Source organism: Physella acuta, unplaced genomic scaffold (assembly GCF_028476545.2).
Source record: "Physella acuta isolate Inbredline_101_S28 unplaced genomic scaffold, ASM2847654v3 ptg000079l, whole genome shotgun sequence".
In the NCBI taxonomy this organism is placed as follows: Eukaryota; Metazoa; Mollusca; class Gastropoda; family Physidae; genus Physella; species Physella acuta.
In genome coordinates this window covers 2,196,231-2,215,594 of record NW_026731599.1, presented here as the reverse complement: position 1 = coordinate 2,215,594, position 19,364 = coordinate 2,196,231, and the positions used below count along the sequence as shown (strand labels likewise).

General features: G+C 39.5%; 1 protein-coding gene across 12 annotated transcripts in view; it reads right to left on the bottom strand.

Annotated features, from left to right (window-relative positions):
• Positions 1-6,938: 6,938 nt before the first annotated feature.
• The window catches only part of LOC131956452 (endothelin-converting enzyme homolog), a 97,789-nt gene continuing 85,363 nt past the window's right edge, over positions 6,939-19,364 (bottom strand). For all 12 annotated transcript variants that reach the window (XM_059320907.1, XM_059320899.1, XM_059320988.1 and 9 more), the window contains 10 exons: positions 17,987-18,085; positions 17,796-17,873; positions 17,535-17,641; positions 17,247-17,357; positions 14,649-14,716; positions 14,208-14,332; positions 13,250-13,315; positions 12,401-12,496; positions 11,478-11,554; positions 6,939-10,366 (listed from right to left, as the gene is read on the bottom strand). In XM_059320907.1, the coding sequence (XP_059176890.1) occupies positions 10,267-10,366; positions 11,478-11,554; positions 12,401-12,496; positions 13,250-13,315; positions 14,208-14,332; positions 14,649-14,716; positions 17,247-17,357; positions 17,535-17,641; positions 17,796-17,873; positions 17,987-18,085 (927 nt within the window). In that variant the 3' untranslated portion in view covers positions 6,939-10,266. The remainder of the gene's footprint in view (positions 10,367-11,477; positions 11,555-12,400; positions 12,497-13,249; positions 13,316-14,207; positions 14,333-14,648; positions 14,717-17,246; positions 17,358-17,534; positions 17,642-17,795; positions 17,874-17,986; positions 18,086-19,364) is intronic.

Here is a 19,364-nt window from a genome sequence, read left to right as displayed (position 1 = left end):
TTTTTTTCTGGGAATATAAACGAAAATGATATTTGACATTGATACTTTTAATATGTTTTAGCCGTGTGTGTATATTTAATATTTTCTTTAAGTTATGCAAAAGAGTAAACACAGTGGAAATTATAAAATAGCTCTATGTCGTTATATAAACAAACCCTACTCTAATACTTATAATAAGACAATGCGCTGCACTGCAAAGCACTACATGGTGCGATGTTTACTTTTATGGTTCCAAAATCTATAGCGATGACGGAAGGAAGGACTGACACACTACTTGCCCGATTATATTATAGATATATACATACAAGCACTACAAGCAGTGACCTATGGCTAGGGTTAGGACAGAGGCGTAGCGACCCTTCCCGGCGCCCGGGGACAAACTTTTCGATTTGCACCCCCCCCCCCCCTCGAGATTTCGATTTGCAACCCCCCCCCCCCCTCGAGATTTTGATTTGCACCCCCTCCCCTCAAACTTTCAATTTGCACCCCCCTCAACCTCTCAATTTATTTTTCCAACCCATTTTGGCGCCCCCTAAGCTCGGCGCCCGGGGACATATGTCCCCCCCCCCCGCCCCCCCCCCCCCCCCTCGCTACGCTACTGGGTTAGGATTAGGGTTATGGATAGGATTAGGGTTAGGATTAGGGCTAGGATTGGGGTTAGGGTTCTGTGGTTGTAAACGCACGCATGCGCAGTACCATCGAAAACATCGAAGCGATGGCAAGTCGTAGTTTCTCTCCATTGCACACATGCGTATCTTTTTCCGGCTAGCATGGGCCTAATTAAAATTGTTTTTCTACATTCGAATACGTCTTTATTTTTTATTTTTCTTCTTTAAATAAAATTGTGGTTATACATTTAAAACATCTAACATATTATTTTCAACAAAAGTCCGTATAAAGTTCTTCATCTGCAGTTTCTGATGTGATGTCCGGCGAAAATATTTTGCGGACAGACAGATTTAAATGTATAACCACAATTTTATTTAAAGAAGAAAAATAAAAAATAAAGGCGTATTCGAATGTAGAAAAACAATTTTAATTATGCAACCGGAAAAGTGTTTAAACTTGGGACAAGAACGCATTTAACAATGACGTCACTTATTGTTTACACTAAAAAAAAAAGCACGAAACTGATGACGTCATCTTCCGAGTTTAGAATAAAAAAAATGAATATTTCATTCAAATATGATTTAGAGCTAGATCTATGTACGCTATGAAATGTATACAATACGATTTTCTCGGCCTAAACTTAAAAAAATTATTTTATCTATTTGGATTCTAGATCTAGAGATTTTAGATGTAGACTAGATCTAAATCTACGCAAAAACTAGACGTAGACGCTACGTCGCTAAACTATTCTAGATCTAGATTTTGACTCTATCTACTGTAGAATCTATTCCAAAAATAAATTTCTATAATAAACTTTTTCAGGACTTAAATATTTTATAGAAATCTTTGTTTGTTTAGCAATGAAACTGGCTAATTTTGGGTAAAAAAATAAATTAATTTGAAAAAATAGGCTTATCGCGTAAGTTATTTTTTTTAAACATTTCTTTTATTCTCCATATTTCAAAAGGTACCTAATTAGCTGAGATGATAGTGTACTTGATACCACACAGGTGGTGCTGGATCGAGACACTCCAAGTCAAACCTAATTTATTATTTATTTTTTATATGTGAATCTTCCTATTTTAGACTATAAAGAAAGGAACTACTTTGGAAATCTTTGTTTATCTATGCAATTTGCTAATCTCTATAATACGAGCCGACCCGCGGCATATCATACGCCGCTATTTAGTTGTTGTTTTTTCTACTTTTCAGTAATTCATAATTTGTGAATTCAACAGTACCAACGCGGCCACTGAAAATATTGCTTTAAAACACTAAAAGTAGCTCGTTAAGGACGATACCCCCCCCCCCCCTCCGTTAAAACAAACTTAAAATCGTTTCAAACTAAATTATCTGCCCCTAATAGTCGTCACTAAACCCGGCTCTGTTTGTAAACATTTAGAGTGAACAACAGCTCACCAGACCATGTAGGGGTGGGGGTGGTAGGGAGCGCGTTTACAGCTTGTTTTCGAGCGTCTCCCAGAAGAGAATTATATATATAGATATGAAGCAAAGTTGTCGGGTGCCCGACGTCGGGCACTACCCGGCGCGGCAGGCGCTTCAAATTTGGCAGGATCTTGCCTTGGGGCGACAGAACACGGGGGCCGGTGCCGGTTGGCCTAAAGGTCTACGATGAGGGGGTCAAAACAGACCTCGACTGACCGGCGCCTTATATGAGCTATAAATCGAAAAAAAAATTGTCCACGAAGGAACCTCTTCAGAACTCCTGAGGTCGTAGACCGACCCTCGGGCGAATTAATTAAGCATTCAAATTCTCAATGTTTTTGAAAGCCTAAGCGAAGCTGGGCAGCATGCCTAGTATATATATATATATATATATATATATATATATATATATATATATATATATATATATATATATATATATATATAGTGGTACCTCGTTCTGTAACATTGCACGAATGTCAAATTAGTCTCAAGTAATTTTCACCATTAAAATTAAATTTGAAATATATATGATAATTCAAAGAAATCAATTGGTATTATTACTATTATTGCATGTATTTTCCTTGATCAGCCGACTTAAGAATACGTAAGATGCTGGTGGGAGTGTGGGCCCAGTGTAGGTGTGGGCCCTGTGTAGGTTAAGAGGCGTATCGACCCTTCCCTGTGCCCGGGGACAAACTTTCGATTTGAACCCCCCCTCGAACTTTCCATTTGCACCCCCCCCCTCAAACTTTTCATTTGCACCCTCCCCCTTGAACTTTTCATTTGCACCCTCCTCAAACTTTCAATTTGGCGCCCCCCCCCTAAGGTCGGCGCCCGGGGACATATGTCCCCCCGCTACGCCTCTGTGTAGGTTGGAGGTGTAGGCCCAGTGTAGGTTGGAGGTGTAGGCCCAGTGTAGGATGGAGGTGTGGGCCCAGTGTAGGCGTTTCACTTCGTTTACTTACTAATTGATAACGCTACACTTAACCCCTAAACTTTGCGGAAGGTAACTTACCGAACAGAATTGAACTTATATGTTACTACGAGAAAAATGGCCCGTTGAGGAAGGATACACCGGGCGCTAGGTTGATAGTGCTGTCTCTTTTCTCTAAACTAAAACTAACCCACCCACCCCCACACACACCACCTCCCACCCCACCCACCCCACACACCACCCCCCAACCCCAACCCCCCCACCCCCACCCCCCCCACCCCCCAAAAAACATGTCTACCGTCCCATTCAACGAAATATAATTATATACTTTTTCCAGTGTCCGCCCCCTCCCAGAAAATTCTACACCCGCCCCCGAAAATTTCAAGTACCCCCACCCCTCTCCGGGGAGGAAAAAGTCTAAATTAAACCCCCCCACTCACCCCACCCCAGCCCCCCCACACACACACACCACCCCCCCCCCCACCCACCCCCCCTAAAAAAACATGTCTACCGTCCCATTCAACGAAATATAATTATATACTTTTTCCAGTGTCCGCCCCCTCCCCGAAAATTCTACACCCGCCCCCGAAAATTTCAAGTACCCCCACCCCTCTCCGGGGAGGAAAAAGTCTAAATTAAAACCACCCCCCACTCACCCCCCCCCCCCCCACACACACACCACCCCCCCCCCCCCCCCCCATCCCCTACCCCCCACCCCCCACTCCCAAAAAAATCATGTCTACCGTCCCATTCAACGAAATATAATTATATACTTTTTCCAGTGTCCGCCCCCCTTCCCGAAAATTCTACCCCCGCCCCCGAAAATTTCAATTACCCCCACCCCTCTCCGGGGAGGAAAAAGTCTGAAAGAAACACTGGTGTCGCGCTTAGCCACTACCCGAAGAATTTCATTAAAGAAATTGCAAGAAAACCACTTTTTAGATTAGACACATTAATTAGGCGGTAATTTTATTATAGAGTATCGATGAGGAAATTTCTTTTGAGTTGGGGAGGGGGGGGGGGGGGGCTCAGACTTTCTTACGCGGAGGGGGGGGGGGGGGCTTCGCCCCTACCCGAAGAATTGTATGCAAGAAACTCTTCACGCAAACCATTTAGATTAGACAACATTTCCTTTTTATTCAATGTTTACGCGATAATCAATGACGTCATTATATTACTGTGTGCACTTTCCGCCTTGAGATTATTTTCTACTCTGTGCGCTAAATGTGTCCACGTCATACTTCGTTTTTCGAAATACTATGCATGTTTTTAAATTGCTTGTGTTTTCTCTAGAGCGTTCTTGTCAGACAGAGCGTTCTTGTCAGACAGACAGCGAAACTATTAGTATAGATATAATGTTTGATTAATTTTGAGGTAGCACTGTATATATATATATATATATATATATATATATATATATATATATATATATATATATATATAATGACATTCAAAACTCCTCTCTCGATGGTCCACGTCACCATCCATCAATAACAAAGTTAATATCCAATTATTCCAATCAGCCATGGACGCCAGCGAGAAAAGTCTTAAAGGTATTTGAAAGGCCCATAAATTAATTTAAAAATCATGCACGGCGTAGTTGCAATTAATACTAGACTACCCGTTATCTACTTATATAACTGTGGGTTTCGAGGGTCATCCTACAGCTGATCTGTAGATCTAGAGAAATTTTTTATAAAACTAAATGAAAAAGACAGTTGAAAATTGATATAAGTGTTGGAACTTAATAAATACAGCAAACGGAAGTATTGTTAAAGTTATAGCCGACAGAAAATTAGCTTTAGAACGCGTTAAACATTGGAATGGGAACACAATCTTCTTCGATAGAAGCCGCCATTTTATTGTAGTAAAAAGTAAACAAATATTGTGACGTCACTATTCAGTCAAAATAAAGCTATTGTTTGAAACTTTTAAAATTAATGTGGTTAATCTACCAATGAATAAATTAATTAACGTCCTTAAATAAATTTGTGATTAACAGTCTGTCTGAAAAGAATAATTGTTTTCTACCTACATACTATTTACAGGTCTATACATATGGCAGATTCTCTCCAGTAGTAAATCAGACAAACAAATAAATATTCAAACATGTAAACAAAGTTGAGTTTTAGTAGTATAGAGATGATTATAAAATCCTGTCTGTCTGGTTTTTTTCAGACTTTACTAAAGATTGGATGTATTTGATGTTTTTAATATTTTCGGTAACTAAATAAAAAAAAAAAGCAAAAACAATTTGGTTTTCACATGTAATGGCGACATAATAAACAATGGCATCCTGCTATTCAATAGGTCGCCATAAATTTTATTGTAGACATTGTAAGCTAAAGAAAAAAAAACTAGGTAATGGGTTTAAATTTGCATTGTTATTTAAAAACTTGATCTGCAAAGTTTTGTAAACAAAAAAAAACTATAAAGTGGGACTGTCAGAAATCGATCACAGAGTTCCTGTACAGCCAATCAATGTTTGTCTTACGAAAGTGAAACATCGTGTTATAACTTTGGCTTGATGAAAATAAATAGAAATGTAGCCTTAAACTTTACTAAACTCAACAAACTATTTTCAAATTTTCTGGATCCGCAACTTTTATAGCATTTCTGAATTAATTTTGAGCTTAATTTGTTATTATTTTTACGGTCCTAATTCTAAAAAGTAAAAGCACATTTTTATTCCATGTCAACCACACTACGATAAGGATTCTCGTCAACTCGCTGGTGTCCATTGGTGGAAATTTGGATCTTTTAAAATTTGCCAGAACTGCTCAGGAATTCACGAGGAATGTTGACCAATCAGGCGATCAAAAGAAACATCCGGTGCAGAAGATAAACATCCGCAGGCCACCAGCTTTGGCGGGAAGTGAAGGCACCGCCTTCTTGAATCCGAACAAAGGAAAGTAACTCAGACATAGTGTTTCTTTCTGAGTTAAATTTTCTCCACAAATTATATTTCGTTGCTGGGGAAAAAAGGGGGTGGGGCGCGGTAGACATGCGTCAGGGGGAGGGAAGTGCTCCGCCAAAGGAATGACTAAAAAAACTCAGGCATACTTGAGAGCTGAGATAAAATACCAAACTCTAATTTAAGTAAGGGCGTCAGTTTTATGGATTGTTGGAAAAAAGTCACATGAAATAAACCGGGAGTGATACCATAAAATTCCTTGATAAAATTCCTTTATATAACATTACGGCGGATTGCAACTCTGGTTATAGGCAAGATTTTTAATCAGTTTTTAAAAATAGAATAAAGAATTGTGTGAACGGCAAACATATCACTAAAACATTTCACTTTCTCCGACCTCTACTGGTTTCAAGTGACTACATATTTAGGCATATCTATTTCTATTAGTAGACTGTATGCCGTTTTTAAATAAAAATTAAGAGAATCAATACATTTCTTTTTAACTTGCTTAGTACAAGCACAAGTTCGTAGTCACTATTTAAAACGAACGTAGGCGCTATAGTGCAGCCCACACGAACTGGTCTGGTTCGATATAGTTAACCATTATAGTAGCCCCCCCCCCCAATAAGGCGCAATTCTATATTTTAACGTTGGCGTCATTAGTGCTCAAGGTGGAAATTTGGGCGTATCGGGGCATACGATAGCCGGCTGATGCTGTCTGGTGGTTAAATTAAGGAGAAGATCAATCAACGTATCCCAGGTGCTAAGATACACGCTGGGCAACTCTGGGCGCCTCCCCTCCATTTTTTGTTACTGTAGAAAACTCTACATGAATATTTTAAACTTTGCACATTTTCATAACGATAGGATGAGGTGTAGTTATACAGAAAAACTGACACACCCAGACATACTTTCATATAATAATATATACTGTATATAATTAAACGATCACGTTCTTACATTTCTAATTTACATATTGAGCACACATGCACTCACACACAAACATCGGACAAGCTTACAGAAACAAGAAACTCGAGAGGCAGATGTTTATTTTAAAGACGGCTAGGGGTGGGTGCTTATGTACATGTTCGTTGTGGAAGACAGGTCACATGACTACATGAACAAAATGGTGGATCTATGTTTACATCCTAGGAGGGAAAACAAAAAGGCCATTTATCTATGTTGACAAAAACATTCTAAGGTTAACAAGTAGATCCTTGGACCAGAACTAGATGAAAATAGGCTTGGCAAAATTTGTGCACGTCACTTATCAGCTAGTGATCTTCCCTATTTAAGAGCTCCAGTGTATGAAACTGTCAGTGACTACCCCTATTTTAGAACTCCAGTCTATGACATCGCCACAGAAGAAACAAAGGGGATACAACAAACATTTTATTTAACAACCAAATAAAAAATAAAACTTTTAAATCCTTCATGATGGCCAACCTCTTGATGCTAAAATAATTTCAATTGTTAAAACAAATTTACAAGTGGGCTATCTATTTTGATCTTGTACACAAAACACTTGCATTAGTAACCAACCACAGGCTGTCATTATTTTGTCACAATGTATGAAAAATGGCCACACTACTCGCAATGTTTGCCGTGTCAGATTAGCCATAATCTATCACAATTTTGTCCCAATATATGACTGTTTTGTCACATCACTCACTTTTATCACATCTCAAAGACAATGTATCACTATTTTTGTCAAGTCTTATATTAAAGAACTCATAGATTATACAACTGTTAAATAATTACATTTAAAGATACAAAAGTATATGTACATTGACACCCGGACTTGCTGCAGAGTTTTATTACAATTTTAGGCTGGGGATTTATACAAGAATCAGATCAACATGTACAATATCTGCAGCAAGAAATGGTAGTGCAGATCAAACATGGACAATATCTGCAGCAAGAAACGGTAGTGCAGATCAAACATGGACAATATCTGCAGCAAGAAATGGTAGTGCAGATCAAACATGGACAATATCTGCAGCAAGAAATGGTAGTGCAGATCAAACATGTACAATATCTGCAGCAAGAAATGGTAGTGCAGATCAAACATGGACAATATCTGCAGCAAGAAATGGTAGTGCAGATCAAACATGGACAATATCTGCAGCAAGAAATGGTAGTGCAGATCAAACATGGACAATATCTGCAGCAAGAAATGGTAGTGCAGATCAAACATATACAATATCTGCAGCAAGAAATGGTAGTGCAGATCAAACATGGACAATATCTGCAGCTCCTGGCCAGGTCTATTCCAAATGTGCACTAGTGAAGTTATCTGTGCACTAGTGCAGTTATCTGTGCACTAGGTCAAGTGTGAACAACATACAAGAAATAACGAACTAAAGAATGGAATGGTAGATTTCTCTCAGACTTGACATTTAAAAATGTACTAAGCGGTGGCAAAACTGCTGAGTGTAGTAAAATTTTGTGACCAAATTCTTATTTTATACAGGCTAGTTACAGAAAATACTAATAATAGGCATCTATTAGTGTTGTATACATTACGTATATGCTTGTATGTGTATAGCTGAGCTAATCCTCATGTTCATTGTTGGGTCTCTAAACTTTGTTTACTCCCTTTATGTCAACTAGAATACGACTTCAGATGTTTTGTTGGACCAGACAAAATGGGTTGAATCATCTTGACCAGAGCATTGTTGCAGGTTTGGGTTGTGTTGTAGATCAGTGTTGCATCTAACAGACTGACCTGACATTATGGCAGTTCAGCATTTAGTCCTTTAATACATGAATATACAAGAAATATTTACACCACACAAATGAATAGTTCTTTGCAATTTTGGCTGACAGTGTATCTTGTACAGATACAGAAATTTGTTTTGATGTTGGCAGTTAGAAAATGAAGAAAAAGCTTTTAAAAGTGAAAAGTTAGTAAAGATTGAAAAATAGGACTTGGAGGTTGCTAAGAAAGAAAAAAGTAAATCAAACAACTGCACACAACAAGGAACATTATGTGAACATAATAAAATAGGCACTTGAAACATTATATACAACATCATATGTTGTAACGTCATCTTTAACATCATGTGTTGTAACATTATGTTATATCATGTGTTGTAACATGATGTGTTGTAACATGATGTGTTGTAACATGTGTTGTAACATGATGTGTTGTAACATGATGTGTTGTAACATGATGTGTTGTAACATGATGTGTTGTAACATGATGTGTTGTAACATGATGTGTTGTAACATGATGTGTTGTAACATGATGTGTTGTAACATGATGTGTTGTAACATGATGTGTTGTAACATGATGTGTACTAGTTATAAAGGCCAGGAGCATGCACAATTCATAAAGGCGTCTCAGAGGGCAATGGATTATCATTTCAAACATGACTTGAAACAAATGACTGCTCCCTTGGTTTCAAACATGACTTGAAACAAATGACTGCTCCCTTGGTTTCAAACATGACTTGAAACAAATGACTGCTCCCTTGGTTTCAAACATGACTTGAAACAAATGACTGCTCCCTTGGTTTCAAACATGACTTGAAACAAATGACTGCTCCCTTGGTTTCAAACATGACTTGAAACAAATGACTGCTCCCTTGGTTTCAAACATGACTTGAAACAAATGACTGCTCCCTTGATTTCAAAGAGAATTATTCAGGTACTCAACCAAACATTGACTCAAGTCATTCATTTCTGATTTTCAAACTTTCACACTGCAAAAGTTTTCCTCAATTTCCCTCTCAAATTTTCAATTTTTGACTTTAGATAAGAGCCATAACCCTACTAAAATAATTTGCCATCAATAGAAAAGAATGGACAAGCAGTAGCCATCAGTAGCAGCTCATGATCCAAGCAGATTTCACAAAACTCAAGCCTCCATCATATCTGCAGCTTGTAAAAGCAATTTTCTTGCCAACAACCGTCTGTATGTGTGTATGTAGGGGAGAGAGAGAACAACTTCTGCTTAAAGGTTAGCTCTGTGTTGAAAAAAAAATTACCAGAAGGCAAAGGAAAAATCTGAAGCCTTCCAGGCCAGGTCCTCTGTTTATCAATGTATCACATGATCTGTGTATCACATGATCTGTGTATCACATGATCTGTGTATCACATGATCTACATATCACATGATCTGTGTATCACATGATCAATGTACAACATGATCTGTGTATCACATGATCTGTGTATCACATGATCTGTGTATCACATGATCTGTGTATCACATGATTGAGATGGTGGTCTGTACAAGAGATGAGAGTTTTCAAAGCTTGCAACAGTTGACAAAACAACTTGTTGACACAACCAAAAGTTTGTCCCAAATCAGGTTCTTTACTGACTCAGCCCACCCACTGGTCAGATACAGCAGGTTTCACCAGACCTCACACTTTGTCCGAGGATTCATGGGACTGGCCATGGGGCACTGAAAGGCCCAGTTGAATGTTGGGCTGTTTGATAGAGGTCCATTTACTCTGGAGAAAAAAATATTTACACAAGTCTTTTTTGGCGACATTTGTTAAAACAGACAGGTAAATACATGGACTCATTAAAACAATGAAAAAACATTTTTTTTCTCCTGTGCCTGAAACTGGGGTTAGGGGTGGATCTGAAACATGAGTTGGTGGTGGGGCTGAAACATGGGTTGGGGGTGGGGCTGAAACATGGGTTGGTGGTGGGGCTGAAACATGGGTTAGGGGTGGGGCTGAAACTGGGGTTAGGGGTGGATCTGAAACATGAGTTGGTGGTGGGGCTGAAACATGGGTTGGTGGTGGGGCTGAAACATGAGTTGGTGGTGGGGCTGAAACATGGGTTAGGGGTGGGGCTGAAACATGGGTTGGTGGTGGGGCTGAAACATGGGTTAGGGGTGGGTCTGAAACATGGGTTGGTGGTGGATCTGAAACATGAGTTGGTGGTGGGTCTGAAACATGGGTTGGTGGTGGGGCTGAAACATGAGTTGGTGGTGGGTCTGAAACATGGGTTGGTGGTGGGGCTGAAACATGAGTTGGTGGTGGGTCTGAAACATGGGTTGGTGGTGGATCTGAAACATGAGTTGGTGGTGGGGCTGAAACATGGGTTGAGGGTGGGTCTGAAACATGGGTTAGGGGTGGGCCTGAAACATGGGTTGGGGGTGGGCCTGAAACATGGGTTGGGGGTGGGGCTGAAACATGGGTTGGGGGTGGGCCTGAAACATGGGTTGGGGGTGGGGCTGAAACATGGGTTGGGGGTGGGCCTGAAACATGGGTTGGGGGTGGGCCTGAAACATGGGTTGGGGGTGGGGCTGAAACATGGGTTGGGGGTGGGCCTGAAACATGGGTTGGGGGTGGGGCTGAAACATGGGTTGGTGGTGGGCCTGAAACATGGGTTGGGGGTGGGGCTGAAACATGGGTTGGGGGTGGGCCTGAAACATGGGTTGGGGGTGGGGCTGAAACATGGGTTGGTGGTGGGCCTGAAACATGGGTTGTCCATTTGGACAAATGAATTTGGGACAAATGGCATTTGGGCCAGTGCCTGTCTAGTAAGTGTCTTTCTGGCAAGTGAGTAATGTCCTGCTCCCACAACAACCTGAGCCAACCTGAGACATACCTGGCATAACCTGGGCTATGTGGGTCTGTTAGGAGGTGATAGAAGAGCCCTGAGTCTGTCCATTTGCTGCAGTACATCTGGCAAGACAAGAGCTATTGTACATCAGCTGTCATACGCATTGTACACAAGTTGTACTTCAGTCATTGTAACCAGTCATTGTACACAAGTTGTACTTCAGTCATTGCACACCAACACCAGTCATTGTACACCAACACCAGTCATTGTACACCAACACCAGTCATTGTACACCAACACCAGTCATTGTACACCAACACCAGTCATTGTACACCAACACCAGTCATTGTACACAAGTTGTACTTCAGTCATTGTAACCAGTCATTGTACACATGTTGTACTTCAGTCATTGTACACCAACACCAGTCATTGTACACCAACACCAGTCATTGTACACCAACACCAGTCATTGTACACCAACACCAGTCATTGTACACCAACACCAGTCATTGTACACCAACACCAGTCATTGTACACAAGTTGTACTTCAGTCATTGTAACCAGTCATTATACACCAACACTAGTCATTGTACACCAACACCAGTCATTGTACACATGTTGTACTTCAGTCACTGTACACCAACACCAGTCATTGTACACCAACACCAGTCATTGTACACAAGTTGTACTTCAGTCATTGTAACCAGTCATTGTACACCAACACCAGTCATTGTACACCAACACCAGTCATTGTACACCAACACCAGTCATTGTACACCAACACTAGTCATTGTACACCAACACCAGTCATTGTACACAAGTTGTACTTCAGTCATTGTAACCAGTCATTGTACACCAACACCAGTCATTGTACACCAACACCAGTCATTGTACACCAACACCAGTCATTGTACACCAACACCAGTCATTGTACACCATCTATTGTAGACATGTAAGGTGTTTGATACCTGAGCAAAGCTGGTGTAGAAGACCTGGTACATGGACATGTTCAGCCCTGCAAGGTTCAGCTCCTCCCCAAATTCCTCCACCCACAGCTGGTAAGCCTGAAACATAGCTCTTTAACCATTAGACATCAGTAAAGTGGCCAGCAGCACAGTGGCCATCAGCACAGTGGCCAGCTGCACAGTGGCCATCAGCACAGTGGCCAGCAGCACAGTGGCCCGCTGCACAGTGGCCATCAGCACAGTGGCCAGCAGCACAGTGGCCAGCAGCACAGTGGCCATCAGCACAGAGGCCATCAGCACAGAGGCCATCAGCACAATGGCCAGCAGCACAGTGGCCAGCAGCACAGTGGCCAGCTGCACAGTGGCCAGCAGCACAGAGGCCATCAGCACAGTGGCCAGCAGCACAGTGGCCATCAGCACAGTGGCCAGCAGCACAGTGGCCAGCAGCACAGTGGCCATCAGCACAGTGGCCATCAGCACAATGGCCAGCAGCACAGTGGCCATCAGCACAGAGGCCATCAGCACAATGGCCAGCAGCACAGTGGCCAGCAGCACAGTGGCCATCAGCACAGTGGCCAGCAGCACAGTGGCCAGCAGCACAGTGGCCATCAGCACAGAGGCCATCAGCACAATGGCCAGCAGCACAGTGGCCAGCAGCACAGTGGCCATCAGCACAGTGGCCAGCTGCACAGTGGCCAACAGCAAAGTGGCCAGCAGCACAGTGGCCAGCAGCACAGTGGCCAGCAGCACAGTGGCCAGCAGCACAGTGGCCATCAGCACAGTTAAAGAGAGCTTAGTGAGAGGCCACAGGAAACAACTAGATAAAGACAGTTTCATGAGTTGTTTACTTACAAACATGGCAGCCCTCAGTCCTCCATTGTCTGCAATGTTTTCATCTAGAGTAAAATCTCCGTCAATCTGATGATGAAAATTCAAATGTGTTATTCAAGACCTAAAACTTTTTATAAGGCAGTTCAATACCAAAATATTTCTCTGCTCAAAATCAATAGCTGTTGTATAAAAAATACAATTACACAGTTCAGCAAAACAAATGACCTGATACAAAAAAAAAAAAAGAACATCATTTCATTCTCACAGTGTTTAAGGAAAACAACTGATACAAACATGACACACTTAGGAACATGTTAGGCTATTGGTTGGACATGTTAGGCTATTGGTGGGACATGTTAGGCTATTGGTGGAACATGTTAGGCTATTGGTGGGACATGTTAGGCTATTGGTGGGACATGTTAGGCTATTGGTGGGACATGTTAGGCTATTGGTGGGACATGTTAGGCTATTGGTGGGACATGTTAGGCTATTGGTGGGACATGTTAGGCTATTGGTGGGACATTTATAGGGTCTTTAACTATAAATTATAATGAAGGACAAGCCTAAGAGACTAACACCAATATGGGACTGATGCCAAGGTGAAAATTTCCTGTCAGAAATCTGTCAATTTTACCACCTACCCCTGTAAACAACCTAATTTTACCACCTACCCCTGTAAACAACCTAATTTTACCACCTACCCCTGTAAACAACCTAATTTTGCCACCTACCCCTGTAAACAACCTAATTTTGCCACCTACCCCTGTAAACAACCTAATTTTAGTTTTAATGGCACAGCTGGTTGTCACTTTCTGCCAAGTCTGATTGCTACAGGTGTTGTGTGTGACTTACATTGACACACAGGTGTGTTGTGTAAGACTTAATTGACACACAGGTGTGTTGTGTGTGACTTACATTGACACACAGGTCTGTTGTGTGTGACTTACATTGACACACAGGTGTGTTGTGTGTGACTTACATTGACACCCCTGACCTTCATGCTGCTGTACTGGTCTTTCATGCAGGCCGTTGTCTGCAGGAAGTTGCTGGCAGTCTGCTCATCCCACCAGTCTGTCAGCTTGCCCTGCCCGTCATACTGGCGTCCTGGGGGGAAAACATGGAACACATGACTTACATCAGACAAGTCACATGCTACAAAGTCACATGTTCAAACCTGGCCCATTGCCTGGGTGATGGAGGGGGGAATAAAAAAGATAGCCAAATTTGGTATGCTTCTTTAGCCATCTAATTTCTTCTAAAGTACTGGTAATTACTAGACTTGAGTAGGCCCCTACATAAGCAAATCTCACTAACTTACTATTGCTAGTCCTGCCAGAGTATATCTTTTGCTCACTAAATTCAAACTTCAGCAAAATTAAACAATGTTAATAGTAGAATAGAAATGTAAATCATAACCTACCTTGAAAGTCAAAGGCATGGGTTATCTCATGACCTATGATGGAGCCCATGGCGCCAAAGTTGACAGCACTGAGAGAAAAGAAATTGTTGCTATTTATGATTGTGTTAACTACTGTTAACTTACAAAATGAATGCTTCGTCTTTTTTTAATGATAAATTTTATGGGTAATTTATCATTGTAAGGTACGTAAAATCAGCAGAGGCTAGAAATGTGAAAAAAGGGTGACACATTAAATTTTAGTAATCATTTCATTTCAAGGAGGAGTTATGTTTTAAAAGTTACAAAAATATTTCAGAGTTTCATTCAAGTACCTGTTTTTAAACAACTGTATTAAAACTTCTCAGTAATAAATAAAGATTTGCAATGTTTTCATCAGATGCAACCAAGCTCATTTACTTTAGCAGCCATCTTGTTAATGTTTTTTATTGGTAAAATTTTAGTCAGAGATTCAGGGGAAACCACTTTAAATTATAGATGGCCGCTATTTATGTACTAAATTATAATAGATAATTCTAAAGCAAATCTTCAATTATTCAATTATATATCATATTTGACACAAATATAGTTTAAATATAGATTTAGGTAACCTAGATCTACTTGTATTAAAGTTTAATAATAAAGTTAATATTTATTAATATAATATTATATAATGAGTCATCTTTTTTTTAGTATACTATCGTTTTAGGTACGTAAAATGACTAGTAATGTGAAAAGAAGGCGACTCACTAAATTTTTGAAATTATTTCACATTTTGAGGAGGATTTATGTTTTGAAAGTTACAAAAATGTTTCAAAGTTTCATTAATGTACCTGTTTTTAAACAATTGTATTAAAACTTTTCAGTAAAAAATAAAGACTAGCGATGTTTTCATCAGATGCAACCAAGCTCATTTACTTTAGCAGCCATCTTTTTTTAAAGTAAAATTATAGTTAGAGATTCAGGGGAAAACACTCTAACTTACAGATGGCCACTTTTTATGAGCAAATCCTGCTTGCAAACAATGCTGTTTAAAGTTAGAATCTGGCCTATATTGATATATTTAGCCAATGATTTTGGTTTATTATTCAGTAATCTATAATATTTGACACAAATATATGACAATATACTTCTATGGAGGCGAGCGAGTTGACGAGATTCCTTCCATAATGTTGTTGACATGGAATAAAAACGTGCTTTTTAGATTTAGACCGTAAAAAAAAATAAAAAATAAAAACTTAAGCCTAAAATTAATTTAGAAATTTTATATTTTTAGAATAAATGCTATAAAAGTTGCAAATCCAGAGAACTTGAAAATAATTTGTTGAGTTTAAGGCTACATTTCTATTTTTTTTCATCAAGCCAAAGTTATAACCGGATGTTTCACTTTCGTAAGACAAATATTGATTGGCTGTACAGTAACTTAGTGATCGATAACTATTTGTTTACAAAACTTTGCAGATCAAGTTTTTAAATAACAATGCAAATTTAAAACCCCATGACCTAGTTTTCTATTTTTAGCTTACAATGTGTACAATAAAATCAATTGCGGCCTATCCAATAGCAGGATGCCATTGTTTATGTCGCCATTACACGTGAAAACCAAATTGTTTTTGCTTTTTTTTAAATTTATATTTAGTTACCGATAATATAATAAACATCAAATACATCCAATCTTTAGTAAAGTCCGAAAAAAACCAGACAGGCAGGATTTTATAACCATATTAATTGTAACTATGCTGTGCATGATTTTTAAATGAATTTATACACCTCTCAAATACCTTTGAGACTTTTCTCGCTGGTGTCCATTAAAGCCTTAACAATGAGGCAACTTTTTCGCACATTACTAGCCTTGGCCGATTTTACGCAACTCTAAACTTTAACTAAAATGATAGATTACCCTTTTTGGTAATCTATCGTTTTAGGTACGTAAAATCGCCAGCGGCTAGTAATGTACGAAAAAGTTACCCCATAGTCAAGGCTTTAATAGAAGTATATTGTAATATATTTGTGTCAAATATTATAGATAAATGAATAATCAACCATAAATCAAAGGCTAAATATATCAATACAGGCCTGAAATTAACTTTAAACAGCAGTGTTTGCGAGCAAGATTTTCTGTATAAACAGCAGCCATTTGTAAAATAGAGTGGCTTCCCCTGAATCTTGCGCTAGTCTATAAGTTTACAAAAAAAAACTTAAACAAGATGGCTGCTATAGTAAATGAGCATGGTTGCATCTGTTGGAAACATCGCTAGTCTTCATTTATTATTGAAAAGTTTTAATTCAATTGTTTAAAAACAGGTACATAAATGAAACAAGGAAACACTTTTGTATTTTTCAAAACATAAATCAAAATGTGAAATAATCATTAAAATGTAAGGAGTCACCTGTTTTTCACATTACTAGTCGCGGGCGATTTTACGCAGAGTCTACCTAAAAGTTAAAACGATAGATTACCCCCTTTTTTTCACATATGATGACATTACTAGCCTCGGACGATTTTACCATTTTATGCATTGACAACAGATCTAGGCTAGAATCTAGTCTAGTCTAGTTTTGAAAAGTTTAAAGTTTAATGATGTTTTGTACACAAAACTAGACTAGAAAGAGATAGCTCACCTGGGGCCATCTGGAATGTAAAATGGCAAGTGGAACATAGCAATGGGAAAAATGACATCGTTTCTTGTTGGTGAGTAGTAGGCATTGACAGTCACTGGTGGTCGCATCCAGCTAGAAAGAGGACAAAAGAGAAACCTGTGTATTCCAGTCTTCACAACATTAAGAATATGCTACACTTAAATCCACACGACACAGAGTACTGCTTTAATTTTATTTTAAAAATGGCTGAATATAAACAGGAACTGAGTGATGTTGCCAGATAAAGCCCTGAGATAAAAGCCAAAGTACCTGGATTTTCTGTCTGGCACTACATGCAGGTCTACATTCATATTGCCCAGTAAAAATCTCCGCCAAGACAGAAGATTAGAGAGCCAATCATAAGGTTTAACATCAAACTGAAAACAATGAACACTGCTTTATTTTTTCATTCACTTTGTGCAGAACACCTCAAGTTGTAAGGGCATCATTATTAAAATGAAGAGTCGCAATTTAAACTCATGCTTTGGGACTTACATCAATAAAAGCTTAAAATCATGCTTTAAGACTTACATTCTCATAATATTTATCAAGGAAAGTATTGTTGAGTATGTAAGAAGGATAGCTGATCTTATCTATAATGGCATCAACCTGAAAGACAACAAGCATTCATTACCTAGACAATCTTTTTTTTAATGTGCATAAATAAATATGTTGAAAGGGATGAGCACAAAAAGAAAATTTTGAAAACCAATGCAGGGTACCTTCTCTTCAGCTTTCCCCCTAGTCTTTTTGTCCATCCAGTATTTGTTCAGCAAAAAATCTTTAAATGCATTCTTCACATATGTAATGAGTTTTTCCATCTGAGAATCATTTTCACATTTTAAGGTTTTCAAACAGAGAAACATTTTTCACGTATAGGACCACAGTGAATTTTTCCATTTGAAAAACATGTTCATCACTCAAAAAAAAAAATTGTAAAAAACGAACTCTACCAATGTAAAATCAATAAACTCTGACACAGCTGACAAAAAAAAAAAAAAAGAAAACAGAAAAAAACAGTATTCACAATGCTGCCTTCACCAGACAAACATGAGCCAACAAACATGGGCCAACAAACATAGGCCAACAAACATGAGCCAACAAACATAGGCCAACAAACATGGGCAAACAAACATGAGCCAACAAACATGGGCCAACAAACATAGGCCAACAAACATAGGCCAACAAACATGGGCCAACAAACATGGGCCAACAAACATGAGCCACAAAACATAGGCCAACAAACATAGGCCAACAAACATGGGCCAACAAACATGGGCCAACAAACATAGGCCAACAAACATAGGCCAACAAACATGAGCCAACAAACATGGGCCAACAAACATAGGCCAACAAACATAGGCCAACAAACATGGGCCAACAAACATGGGCCAACAAACATAGGCCAACAAACATGGGCCAACAAACATGGGCCAACAAACATGGGCCAACAAACATAGGCCAACAAACATGAGCCAACAAACATAGGCCAACAAACATGGGCCAACAAACATGGGCCAACAAACATGGGCCAACAAACATGAGCCACAAAACATAGGCCAACAAACATAGGCCAACAAACATGAGCCACAAAACATGGGCCAACAAACATAGGCCAACAAACATGAGCCACAAAACATAGGCCAACAAACATAGGCCAACAAACATGAGCCACAAAACATGGGCCAACAAACATAGGCCAACAAACATGAGCCACAAAACATGGGCCAACAAACATAGGCCAACAAACATGAGCCAACAAACATAGGCCAACAAACATAGGCCAACAAACATGGGTTAACAAACATGGGTTAACAAACATGAGCCAACAAACATGGGCCAACAAACATAGGCCAACAAACATAGGCCAACAAACATGGGTTAACAAACATGAGCCAACAAACATGAGCCAACAAACATGGGCCAACAAACATGGGCAAACAAACATGGGCCAACAAACATAGGCCAACAAACATGGGCCAACAAACATGGGCCAACAAACATGGGCAAACAAACATGGGCCAACAAACATGGGCAAACAAACATAGGCCAACAAACATGGGCAAACAAACATGGGCCAACAAACATGGGCCAACAAAC